At 47.9% G+C, this 13,734-nt stretch overlaps 1 protein-coding gene and 1 pseudogene across 4 annotated transcripts in view; both read right to left on the reverse strand.

Moving 5' to 3' along the window:
- The window catches only part of LOC141104765 (uncharacterized), a 60,039-nt gene that overhangs the window by 5,668 nt on the left and 40,637 nt on the right, over positions 1 to 13,734 (reverse strand). For 2 of the 4 annotated variants that reach the window (XM_073594483.1, XM_073594482.1), the window contains 9 exons: positions 13,050 to 13,162; positions 4,478 to 4,561; positions 2,078 to 2,189; positions 1,787 to 1,957; positions 1,575 to 1,698; positions 1,370 to 1,458; positions 1,176 to 1,266; positions 765 to 982; positions 541 to 679 (listed from right to left, as the gene is read on the reverse strand). In XM_073594483.1, coding sequence (XP_073450584.1) covers positions 541 to 679; positions 765 to 982; positions 1,176 to 1,266; positions 1,370 to 1,458; positions 1,575 to 1,698; positions 1,787 to 1,957; positions 2,078 to 2,161 — 916 coding nt within the window. In that variant the 5' untranslated portion in view covers positions 2,162 to 2,189; positions 4,478 to 4,561; positions 13,050 to 13,162. Of the gene's footprint in view, positions 1 to 540; positions 680 to 764; positions 983 to 1,175; positions 1,267 to 1,369; positions 1,459 to 1,574; positions 1,699 to 1,786; positions 1,958 to 2,077; positions 2,268 to 2,912; positions 3,155 to 4,477; positions 4,562 to 13,049; positions 13,163 to 13,734 lie in introns of those variants that run through there. The other 2 variants (XM_073594484.1, XM_073594481.1) reach the window with 2 other exon arrangements.
- LOC141106981 (U4 spliceosomal RNA) lies at positions 5,911 to 5,977 on the reverse strand (annotated as a pseudogene).

Consider the following 13,734-nt stretch of genomic DNA (forward strand, 5'->3'; position numbering starts at 1 on the left):
GCCTCTGGGTGTCATGCTTGTGGCTGTCAGAGTCTTGCTATGCCTCATGGGAGTTGTAGTTCTGCAACAGCTGGAGATCCGCTAATCGCATATCCCTGGTGTATAGTATCTTCTCCTCATTTGATGGGAACATGACTTCATATTGATGATTGATGAATGGTGATGGACCTTTCCTATGATGTACAGTATCTCCTCTTCATTTGTTGGGAACATGACGTTATATTTGTTGGAAACATTACTTCATATTGAGGAATGGAGATGGACCTTTAATATGATGCCCAGTATCTCCTCATTAGTTGGGAACATGACGTTATATTGAGGAATGGAGATGGACCTTTCATATGATGTACAGTATCTCCTCCTCATTTGTTGGGAACATGACGTTATATTGAGGAATGGAGATGGACCTTTCATATGGTGTACAGTATCTCCTCCTCATTTGTTTGGAACGTGACATTATATTGAGGAATGGAGATGGACTTTATAGTAAGGAGGGAAATATCACAGATTACTAGACCCGTTTCTGCATTTCATACTCGCCTGTGCTGAGATCTAATGAAGACTCCTTCCCTGTCATTGTCACTATCATCCCCACCTCCTCCATAGACTGCTGATCACCCCCCAAATGTGTCTCTTCTTCCTCTTTAAGCCAAGCTTTTATATCCATATGTTCTTCACACTATAGAAACACAAATTATTAACATTAAAATAGACAGAACTAAAAATCTAATACTACAAGTGGAGAATCTTAAAACCTCATCTACCTGATGATGGTGAGGGATGGTGTGATCTTCCTGTGTGGAATCCCGGGAATACAGAGGACGGGGACATCTCTCTGGGGGGTTTCTGTAACTCAATGGCTCCATAATAGCCTCCTTGTAGAGATCCTTGAGTCCTTCTGAAAACTCCTCCATAAAACCATTAAATTCTGGATATGAGGCAAGATGTCTCCTTGGTGTATCCTGCACGTGATGACCATATGCTGGAAAGAAAAATGAAATTCATAGTAGAAACGTCTTCATTCTTCTTCTGCAATCAAGAGTCATATAAGTCATTCTATTCGTAGTGGTTTTTATAGCTGTGAAATTGATCAAAATAAAATATACAGTGTAACCAAACCAACAATGGTGTCCTGAGTCATGGTGTACATACACTGCTTAGTGGTCATTACCTACCTGTCTCCTCCATAGACTGCAATGCATCTCCTGAATAAGCTTCGTCTTTTTCCTCCTTACACTCAACTTTTACATCAATAAGGTCCTCATCCTAAATCCACAAAAATGACAACAAATAATATCTGTGAATACAGAAAAGTTCCTAATCTTTTTTAGTTTGAGGTCTTGGTTGACTTCCAGATTCTTGGAAATACCTGGTCCTTAGGTAAGATGCTGTGACCTTTCTGTATGGCATCCAGAGGATGGGGACATCTCTCTGGTGGGTTCCCATTACTGGATCCATCTGTAGGAAACACACACACTGACTGAATACATTGTTTCTATGTGTTTATCAGATGATGGGGGATCTAGGTGGACCCTCCGTACTGCTCTCTCCTTTACAATAAAGTCTCCTCTTACCCGGTGATGTGAGAGGCGGCTGATTCTCCATCATGAGGTCCTTGTAGAGATCCTTGTGTCCTTCTAAATACTCCCACTCCTCCATGGAGAAATAGACAGTGACATCCTGACACCTTATAGGAACCTGACACACACAATGATACAGTCACCATCCAGACACATCCCTTGTCTGTTACTGGATAATGTCCCAGAATTCCCAGAATCCTCCTCACCTCTCCTGTCAGCAGCTCCATTATCTTCTTGGTGACTTCTAGAATCTTCTTGTCATTCTTTCTGTCTGGTGTTAGGTAGTGAGTTGGAGGCACCGCTGTAGAGATTGGACATTGCGGATGGCTGCTGGATGTCAATACCTCACCAGATGTCTTCTTTACTACTACAAATTCCTTTATCAAAGAGGATTGTAGGAATAATTACTATGAACGTTCTCAGAATTACTCACCCCTCCGGTTAAATCTATGTTTTATTAAGAGTGATGTCATGTGACCTCCCAAAATCCTCCTCACCTCTCCGGTCAGCAGGTAGATGATCTCCAGGCTGAGGTTTATTATCTTCACTATCGTGTCACTTTCATCCTCATTCATCTTCATGATGTGGTCATGTGAAGGACGCTTTTCTCTGTACATAGATAAATGGTTCTATATTTAGGATTAATCCGGTTTATAACCCAGAGGCTCTGTACAGACAGTTGGATAAATGGTTCTATATTTAGGATTAATCCGGTTTATAACCCAGAGGCTCTGTACGGACAGTTGGATAAATGGTTCTATATTTAGGATGTATCCGGTCTATAAACCAGAGGCTCTGGATGGACAGTTGGATAAATGGTTCTATATTTAGGATGTATCTGGTCTATAAACCAGAGGCTCTGGATGGACAGTTGGATAAATGGTTCTATATTTAGGATGTATCCGGTCTATAAACCAGAGGCTCTGGATGGACAGTTGGATGAATGGTTCTATATTTAGGATGTATCTGGTCTATAAACCAGAGGCTCTGGATGGACAGTTGGATAAATGGTTCTATATTTAGGATGTATCTGGTCTATAAACCAGAGGCTCTGGATGGACAGTTGGATAAATGGTTCTATATTTAGGATGTATCCGGTCTATAAACCAGAGGCTCTGGATGGACAGTTGGATAAATGGTTCTATATTTAGGATGTATCTGGTCTATAAACCAGAGGCTCTGGATGGACAGTTGGATAAATGGTTCTATATTTAGGATGTATCCGGTCTATAAATCAGGACAGACGTCACAGTGACTATGGAAGAAGAGGACGGAACATGACGGGGGGGGGGGGGGATTACTGGGTGTAAATATAAAATAATATCTTATTACCTCCTCTGCTGCCAGTTCCAGCAATGTCTTCTCTTTACTTCCTCCCTACTTAACTTTCACCCGGAACTTCCTATTTACACCTGACATCATTTCCTGTCTAACATTTCCTGTTGGTGCATTCCACTCGAAATACCTTGGTTCTCCATCTTGTGGATAATGTATAACATTTCAGCTTGCATTGTTTTGCAGTAACATATTTCTTGCCTCGTAGTGTTTTTTTCAGTGATGTTGAACATCCGTATTATACAAAAAAACTAAAGCCATAATGTTCACAAATCTCAATAAATCCAAAATTGGAACAGTATGTAGTAAATCAAAGTAAATGTATAATTTTAATTAAAGTGCGCCGGACTGGGTATTAAGAGATATCCCGAGCCATGTTACGCAAAGTAGAAAAAAAAAAAAGTGTGGGGTTCCCCCCAATTCATACCAGACCCTTCACGTCTGATATACATTTCTCATCGTGACCCCAGGAAAAAAAAAAAAAAAAAAAGTGTGGGATCCCCCCAATTCATACCAGACCCTTCACGTCTGATATACATTTCTCATCGTGACCCCAGGAAAAAAAAAAAAAAAAAGTGTGGGATCCCCCCCAATTCCATACCAGACCCTTCACGTCTGATATACATTTCTCATCGTGACCCCAGGAAAAAAAAAAAAAAAAAGTGTGGGGTTCCCCCCAATTCATACCAGACCCTTCACGTCTGATATACATTTCTCATCGTGACCCCAGGAAAAAAAAAAAAAAAAAGTGTGGGATTCCCCCCAATTCATACCAGACCCTTCACGTCTGATATACATTTCTCATCGTGACCCCAGGAAAAAAAAAAAAAAAAAGTGTGGGGTTCCCCCCAATTCATACCAGACCCTTCACGTCTGATATACATTTCTCATCGTGACCCCAGGAAAAAAAAAAAAAAAAAGTGTGGGGTTCCCCCCAATTCATACCAGACCCTTCACGTCTGATATACATTTCTCATCGTGACCCCAGGAAAAAAAAAAAAAAAAAGTGTGGGGTTCCCCCCAATTCATACCAGACCCTTCACGTCTGATATACATTTCTCATCGTGACCCCAGGAAAAAAAAAAAAAAAAAGTGTGGGGTTCCCCCCAATTCATACCAGACCCTTCACGTCTGATATACATTTCTCATCGTGACCCCAGGAAAAAAAAAAAAAAAAAAGTGTGGGGTTCCCCCCAATTCATACCAGACCCTTCACGTCTGATATACATTTCTCATCGTGACCCCAGGAAAAAAAAAAAAAAAAGTGTGGGATCCCCCCAATTCATACCAGACCCTTCACGTCTGATATACATTTCTCATCGTGACCCCAGGAAAAAAAAAAAAAAAAAGTGTGGGATCCCCCCAAATTCCATACCAGACCCAAAGAGTCTGGTATAGATTTAAGAGAAACCCCATGCAAAACTCAAGAAAAAAAGTGGTGTGCCCCAGAAAAATCTTACTTTAGCAAGCAGCATTTTTAGCCATGACTTTATCTGACATTTGTGTACACACTTGATAGGCCATGTTCTCTTTTACTTATCATGCTGTCTGTTTATTCTTACCTCTCTGTTTGGTCCGAGTGCTGGTGATGAATCTGTCTCTAAGCAGATGTTCTCCATTGGGATCTGTCTTATTAGCTTCTCTCTCTGGAAAAACAATGAAGCATAAAACAATTGTAGCTTTTATTAATCATGGCTTGGAATTGAAACGGAGAGGTGCAGCAAGGCTGGCCATATTAATCAGATCTGATCTCTAGCAGGCTTCTATACCAAAGTATGGCAAAAGAGCAATGTGCACAGTAAGGCTAGGTTCACATAGTGCAGACTGCAGGAAGACTCTATCGAAAAGCCAGTGGCGTGCAAAACACACCTCAAAAACTTCCACCCGGTGCCAAAAAAAAGTGCCCACACATAGAGAGTGAAACACAAAAACGTGCAACGGGTGTACAGAGTCCTCCACTAGGGAAGGACCTTACCCTGATCCCCCGGGGCGTTAGGCTCCAGACAGGGACTGAGGTACTCAGACAAAGGGTCCATCCGGCCGAAACCAGGCGGACCCCCACAACTGGAAGGACTGCCGAAGCAGACCAACCCAAGTACAGTGGGGCTCTCCCGAAGAGAGACCCCTCAAAGGAGAGGGCGAACCAAGCCAAAAGGCCTATGTCCACCCCCTCCCAAGACTTTCAGAGTAGGCCCGAGGACCCACACTCTACTCGCCACACAGTGACAAAACGTGTATACAAAGACAACCAAAAAAAAGACAAAAAGGTGACAAACAGGGGTAAAAGAAAGAGTGGGGAAGATAGTGAGATGGGAGAGTGAAAGTGGCCATTGTGCTATACAATGGCCGGCCCTCCGGCCAGGCATAAAAATTTCCCCTGGTCCTGGCCAAAAGGCCCGGCCCAAGAGGCAGGTGCGAAAAACGTGTGTTGTGGTGAAGTGACCATGGTGCCATAAAATCAAGTGCTTTCACACCGTGACTATACGGCACCCCTGAACTGCCACTTCAGGGGCACATTCATCACTGGCTTTTCGAAAAAGCCCTGACCACCCAGCCCAGACCACAGCAGACCCCACCACAGACAGGAAGGATATGGAGATCAGGAAGCCGGAAAGAGCCCTTTACCATCAGGCTCTGCCGTCGCTCCCATCACTCCTCCTAATTACATTCGGGAAGTACTTGCCACTCCCTCCCCCCCTTGCAAGGCAGGAGTAAGCGTTCTCTCCCAAATAACTGTCTGGAGCTAGATCCGCCCCAATCCAGGCCAGAAGGCCAGGGTCCCGACCCTCTGGTTCAGACCCCGTGGTTCTCCATCCCCATCAGAAGGCTTCCCTTTCGGCTACAAACCGCTCCAGGTCACCTTCACTCCAGCAGGTTTTGCATAGCAACCGCAATCCCATCTCTATTTCGCCATAGATCAGGGACGGAAGCAAGCGCCACCTCCTGGAAACTGATAAGAACAGCTACTACACTTGATCTTCGCCAAAAGGCCGAGATGCAATTAGCAATAATCACGCCTCAGTTGAACCTCATTGGCTATGATACTGCCACTGCGCAGACTGCAGGAAGACGTGTAATTTCACGCCTGATGCCTTCTCACACCAAAAAACGCAATGAAGTTTAGGAGATGCGTGGGGGGTACCATTAATCTCATACCTCCCAACTTTTCGAGATAAGAACGAGGGACACCTAAGCAAAGGTATGAAGGCATAGGACACACCCCCTGCCACACCCCCTTAAAGGAAAATTATACAAAAAAAAAAGATAAGTCAAACCCACAAGTGCTTTTTTTAACCACTACTACCCTTTTATATTGGCATTTGAAATTTACAAATGCAGCAATTTAGAAATTGGATGAAAGGTTTATCACTGGGAAACACTTTTTAAAAGATAAATAGTGCATTTTATATACAAGTATATAGATCAGTCCAAAATGAGGGACAAATGAGGAGGAAAGAGGGACAGAGGGACTTTGTTCCAAATCAGGAACAGTCCCTTGAAATCAGGGACAGTTGGGAGCTATGCATTAATCCTAATAGCATCCCCACGCCCTGGAAACCACAGGAGGACACTTTGAGGTTGATTTACTAAAGGCAAATAGACGGTGCACTTTGTATAGTGCAGTTGCTCCAGAGCTTAGTGATTAAGAGAGAAAGCTTCACTTTGCAAAGAGTACCCAATCGTGTGCAAGGAAAATTAAAAAACAAAAAAACAAAAAAAAAAAACACATTTTTTGCTTGCACATGATTGGATGATGGAAGTCAGCAGAGCTTCTGCTCATTTACTAAGCTCTGGAGCAACTTTGTAAAGTGCACAGCCTATTTGCCTTTAGTAAATCAACCCCTTTGTTTCACATTAGGATGTGGTGGCACTATTTCATTCTCACATTTCTTTTTTTTTTTGCATGTGATTTTTTTTTTTTTTCATTTTTTATTTAGTACATTGTGCAATTACAATACAGGTACCAACAATGATACTCCAGACATAAATTTCCAATGTTACAACACAGTAATTATGTAAGACCCGACATTCCAAGTAAAAGAGATAGACTTCTGGGCAACAGCTAATAAAATACTTCAGATAGACCTGCCAGCTTGCACATGCCCAATAGTAAAAGGTAAAAATAACAACCTGGAGCATCTGGATCAGGTATCACAATAGATGTTTGTTGTTGTACCTCCTAAAACCTAACAATAAACACAAACTACATCACCCAATGAGTCATTTTTTTTTAGCAGTTTAACAAAAACAAAAAGGGCCCTCTCTTGACCCGCAGGTGAGGGGGCAAGCAAAAGAAGAGGACCAAAAAGGGGGGAGAAGGAAACAAAAAAAGGGGGGGGGGGGGTAAAAGGAGGGGAGAGATAAGGGGGGGGCAGGGAATAGGGGGAACATTAGAATCACAGGTGTTGGAATAGAGGGATAGGAGGGGCGGAGAACTACGCCCCATCTGCACCCATCCCCAAAGGCAGGCAAATGGAAGGTCACAGCACACAGCCATGTGTATATTGAGACGTGCAAGTAACGGCTGTCCATGGCAACCAGGTATCTCTAAAGTCGGTGACGGCTGTCCATGGCAACCAGGTATCTCTAAAGTCGGTGACGGCTGTCCATGGCAACCAGGTATCTCTAAAGTCGGTGACGGCTGTCCATGGCAACCAGGTATCTCTAAAGTCGGTGACGGCTGTCCATGGCAACCAGGTATCTCTAAAGTCAGTGAAGGCTGTCCATGGCAACCAGGTATCTCTAAAGTCGGTGACGGCTGTCCATGGCAACCAGGTATCTCTAAAGTCGGTGACGGCTGTCCATGGCAACCAGGTATCTCTAAAGTCGGTGACGACTGTCCATGGCAACCAGGTATCTCTAAAGTCGGTGACGGCTGTCCATGGCAACCAGGTATCTCTAAAGTCGGTGACGGCTGTCCATGGCAACCAGGTATCTCTAAAGTCGGTGACGACTGTCCATGGCAACCAGGTATCTCTAAAGTCGGTGACGGCTGTCCATGGCAACCAGGTATCTCTAAAGTCGGTGACGGCTGTCCATGGCAACCAGGTATCTCTAAAGTCGGTGACGGCTGTCCATGGCAACCAGGTATCTCTAAAGTCGGTGACGGCTGTCCATGGCAACCAGGTATCTCTAAAGTCGGTGACGGCTGTCCATGGCAACCAGGTATCTCTAAAGTCGGTGACGGCTGTCCATGGCAACCAGGTATCTCTAAAGTCGGTGACGGCTGTCCATGGCAACCAGGTATCTCTAAAGTCAGTGAGGGCTGTCCATGGCAACCAGGTATCTCTAAAGTCAGTGACGGCTGTCCATGGCAACCAGGTATCTCTAAAGTCGATGACGGCTGTCCATGGCAACCAGGTATCTCTAAAGTCAGTGACGGCTGTCCATGGCAACCAGGTATCTCTAAAGTCAGTGAGGGCTGTCCATGGCAACCAGGTATCTCTAAAGTCGGTGACGGCTGTCCATGGCAACCAGGTATCTCTAAAGTCGGTGACGGCTGTCCATGGCAACCAGGTATCTCTAAAGTCGGTGACGGCTGTCCATGGCAACCAGGTATCTCTAAAGTCGGTGACGGCTGTCCATGGCAACCAGGTATCTCTAAAGTCAGTGACGGCTGTCCATGGCAACCAGGTATCTCTAAAGTCGGTGACGGCTGTCCATGGCAACCAGGTATCTCTAAAGTCGGTGACGGCTGTCCATGGCAACCAGGTATCTCTAAAGTCGGTGACGGCTGTCCATGGCAACCAGGTATCTCTCAGGTCGATGACGACTGTCCATGGCAACCAGGTATCTCTAAAGTCAGTGACGGCTGTCCATGGCAACCAGGTATCTCTAAAGTCGGTGACGGCTGTCCATGGCAACCAGGTATCTCTAAAGTCAGTGAGGGCTGTCCATGGCAACCAGGTATCTCTAAAGTCGGTGACGGCTGTCCATGGCAACCAGGTATCTCTCAGGTCGATGACGACTGTCCATGGCAACCAGGTATCTCTAAAGTCGGTGACGGCTGTCCATGGCAACCAGGTATCTCTAAAGTCGGTGAGGGCTGTCCATGGCAACCAGGTATCTCTAAAGTCAGTGAGGGCTGTCCATGGCAACCAGGTATCTCTAAAGTCGGTGACGGCTGTCCATGGCAACCAGGTATCTCTAAAGTCAGTGACGGCTGTCCATGGCAACCAGGTATCTCTAAAGTCAGTGACGGCTGTCCATGGCAACCAGGTATCTCTAAGGTCGGTGAGTTAGTGAGCTTCCATAGGTCAGGGATACATGCCCGGGCAGCATTCAGCAAATGCACTGATACAAATACTTTTTATAACGGCGTAGGGGCACCGAGTTTAGATGTAGAAGATAACCCAAGGGGGTCCATGCCAAGGTCAACAGATGTCAGTTGTTTGATCACCCTCCCCACACTGAATATAAACTTTTACTGGGTGTTTAAATATGGACATTACAAAGAAGCAGTTTCAGTTTATACATTCACCGGCCACTTTATTAGGTACACCTGTTTTGCTAATCAGCCAATCACATGGCAACAACTCAATGCATTTAGGCATCCAGCCCTGGTGGAGACGACTTGCTATAATTCAAACCGAGCATCAGAATGGGGGAAAATAGGGGATTTAAGTGACTTTAAACGTGGCATGGTTGTTGGTGCCAGGCGGGCTGGTCTAAGTTTTTCAAAAACTTCTGATCTACTGGGATTTTCACGCACAACCATCTCTCGGGATTACAGAGAATGGTCCGAAAAAGAGAAAATATCCAGTGAGCAGTTGTGTGGACAAAAATGCCGTTATTGGTCAATCTTCAAATATTATACAGTAGTTTCCATTATTTGGGGTCATTTATAACAGCAGCCTGTTGTTATTAAAATATAGACATGATTTTTTTGTATTTGAAGTAGCACTATAAGCATGGAGAGGGTTTTATTATTTGCATGAAGTGCGAGAGCCTCCCATAAATGATCCACTCAGTGCATATCCAGTCAAGTAGGGCCTCATACTACATAACTGTAGGAGATTGTAGACACATTTAGGCCCATAAAACTCCATAGCAGGAATTAGAGCCACAGAATGCTATTTCTATAGGCTGAGAGACTTCTGATCAGGACCAGTGCTAGACTATTGTGCGCCCTAGGCAAGACCAGCTACTTGCACCCCCCCCCCCCCCCAAAATAAAATAATGCAGCCTGTACAAGAATCTGGGAGGAAGTGATATTGCTCGCAGCTCCTCATTGGCTGGATACCCCTTCTTCACAGATTTGCTGAAGTTTGCAGGTGACGGCTTCGTCTCCTGCTAACATCTTCCAATCCAGCAGCGATATTCGTAACGTCGGCGCACTGTGTGGGTAACAGAACAGCCATCGGAAATTTTAGGGCCCCTAACACAGCTCCTGGGCTTGACCCCCCTTACATCAGAGTTTACCCCCCAGAGGCGGCTCTCTAATTAGGCAAACTAGGCGGTCGCCTAAGGCCTCGGACTCACAGGGGCCTCACAACTAGCTAATTTGTCTAATTAAAGAGCTTGAGATGGGTAGAAATAGCAGCGCCCGGGTGGCTGGAGGACGGGGTGAGTAGCAGAGCTCCCGCCTCTACTGCACTAGCTGCTCTGTATCACATTCCCTGCCTGTGTACTCGGCCGGTGATCACTGGCTCCTCCGGGTCGCTCTCTCCTTCCCCATTCAGCGCCGCGCAGCCCAGAGTCATCCCCAGCAAGAGCTCCGCCCCCCCCGAGTCGGCTGCATCCATTCAGGAGCACTGTACACTTCTCCTGCGCAAAGTTTAAGCACACAGGTGCAGCCGTATGAGAGCCGGAGGACACCGCAGGCTTGTCTGCCAGCCCCCCTTCTCCCATCATACACAGATCTTCCTCGCCTCAGAGATATGCTGATTGCCCTGTCTGTGCTGCTGGAGGAAGTCCAGGCAGCCATGAAGCATGCCCTTGCAGACTTGCTTAAGGTGAGTGAGACTCCATATCCCCCACAGACACTTCCATACTCCACTCCATTCCCTCATCTCCCATGGGGACAGGGACCCCCATCTTAGCTAGGGACAGGGACCCCATCTCACCTAGGGACAGAGACCCCCATATCACCCAGGGACAGGGACTCTCATCTCACCTAGGGACAGAGACCCCCATATCACCCAGGGACAGGGACTCTCATCTCACCTAGGGACAGGGACTCTCATCTCACCTAGGGACAGGGACCCCTTCTCGACTGGGGACAGGGACCCCATCATACCTGTGGACAGGGACCCCATCTCACCTAGGGACAGAGACCCCCATATCACCCAGGGACAGGGACTCTCATCTCACCTAGGGACAGGGACTCTCATCTCACCTAGGGACAGGGACCCCTTCTCGACTGGGGACAGGGACCCCATCATACCTGTGGACAGGGACCCCAATCTCACCTGGGGGCAGGGACCCCATATCACCTGAGGACAGGGACCCCCATTTCATCTAGAGACAGGGACCCCCATCTTACCTGGGGACAGGGACACCCTTCTTCCCTGGGGACAGGGACCCTTCTCACCTAGGGACAGGGACCCTTCTCACCTAGGGACAGGGACCCTGATCTCACCTGGGGACACCCTTCTCACCTGGGGACACCCTTCTCCCCTGGGGACAGGGACACCCTTCTCACCTAGGGACAGGGACACCCTTCTCACCTAGGGACAGGGACACCCTTCTCACCTAGGGACAGGGACCCCTTCTCACTTAGGGACAGGGACCCCGAACTCCCCTGGGGACAGGGACCCCGATCTCCCCTGGGGACAGGAACACCCTTCTCCCCTGGGGACAGGGACCACTTCTCACCTAGGGACAGGGACCCCATCTCACCTGGGGACAGGGACCCCCATCTCACCTAGGGACAGGGACCCCTTCTCACTTAGGGACAGGGACCCCGAACTCCCCTGGGGACAGGGACCCCGATCTCCCCTGGGGACAGGAACACCCTTCTCCCCTGGGGACAGGGACCACTTCTCACCTAGGGACAGGGACCCCATCTCACCTGGGGACAGGGACCCCCATCTCACCTAGGGACAGGGACTCCCTTCTCACCTAGGGACAGGGACCCCTTCTCACTTAGGGACAGGGACCCCGAACTCCCCTGGGGACAGGGACCCCGAACTCCCCTGGGGACAGGGACCCCGATCTCACCTAGGGACAGGAACACCCTTCTCCCCTGGGGACAGGGACCACTTCTCACCTAGGGACAGGGACCCCCATCTCACCTAGGGACAGGGTTCCCCATCTCAGCTAGGGACAGGGACCCCATCTCAGCTAGGGACAGGGACCCCTTCTCCCCTGGGGACAGGGACCACTTCTCACCTAGGGACAGGGACCCCCATCTCACCTGGGGACAGGGACCCCTTCTCCCCTGGGGACAGGGACCCCTTCTCCCCTGGGGACGGGGACCCCTTCTCACCTGGGGTCAGGGACCCCTTCTCCCCTAGGGACAAGGACTCCTTCTCACCTAGGTACAGCATTGATAGAGACAGAGCACTGACCCCCACTGAGAAAGAGGACACTGACTCTAGCACCAAGACAGAGTGCACTGAGAAAAAGTGCCCTGACACCAGCACTGAGAACACACTGACGCCAGTGCTCAGAGAGTGCACTGACACCTGCATTGAGATAGAGGACACTGAAACTAGATCTTTAAGGCTGTTAATATATGCAATTTATGCAGTTAATTTTTATCACTTAAATTATTTTTTCCATTAGGGGCGTGAGTGGGGCCTCATGTCTAAGTTATGCCTAAGGCCTCACAAAGTCTAGAGCCGCCTCTGTTTACCCCTTTCATTAGGGTCCACAAAGTTGCCTCCCCTTACATCAGGGTCCCAAGAGTCCCCTCTCCTTAAATCAGATTCTCAAAGTGCCCCCTTATATTTGGGTTCCCAGAGTCCCCCTGGCCATGGCTGCGCCCTAGGCAGCAGGGCGCCCTAGGCCTCTGCCTAGTTTGCCTAGTGGTAGCACCGGCTCTGCCTCTGATCACCAGTATGGGTGTAGGTCACACAGGGCTATGCAGTTGCTTTGGATTTGGAAATCCTATACTATTCTTGGCCGAAGCAGGTGCATGGTTTGATGCCAGAGTTGTGCTTATAATTAATATCTATAATAAGATCTTACCTGATTATTTTTGGTAACTGCAGGGGGAAAGGAGAAGAAGTACCCAGCCTTCACACCCTCCAAGGCAGCTGAAGGGCGGCCAGCAAAATTGTGTAGCAAAGCTTTCTCAATACCTGGAATGTAGACAGGAACATATCACTACGAACGTTCAATAAAACTTCTCCCTCCCCCACCTTTCATTTCATATCACTTTATTAAGCTGTGTCAAAAATCAAATAACCCCTTCCCGCCGACCGAACGCATATATGCGTCCTCGGCTTTCCGGGGTTATACCGGGATGATGCCCGCAGCTGCAGGCATCATCCCGGTACCGTTGTTTTCAGCGGGCGATCGGCTACCCGAATATAACAACCGATGCGGCTAAAAGCCGCTCGGTTGTTATACCGGAGGAGCGGGAGGGGACATCCCCCCCCCTCCCGCCGCCTCCCGCCGCTGTTACCGGGCCTCCCGTGCGATCGGGAGGCCCGGTGTCCGGTCCGCTGCCTTCGGCGGCTGGGGGCGGGCTGGAACGAAGCTGCGAGCGGCTTCGTTCCAGCCTTCTTCTTGTAAATGCGGAAGCGACGTCATGACGTCACTTCCCGTTTACTCGGCTGCCAATGGCGCCGAATTTAAAAAAGTACACAGTGTTCAGAATCGCCGTTTTCGGCGATCTGAATACTTTGAAGTGTAAAGGAGGGATGGGGGG

The sequence above is a fragment of the Aquarana catesbeiana genome, linkage group LG08 (genome assembly GCF_042186555.1).
Source record: "Aquarana catesbeiana isolate 2022-GZ linkage group LG08, ASM4218655v1, whole genome shotgun sequence".
Classification (NCBI taxonomy): domain Eukaryota; kingdom Metazoa; phylum Chordata; class Amphibia; order Anura; family Ranidae; genus Aquarana; species Aquarana catesbeiana.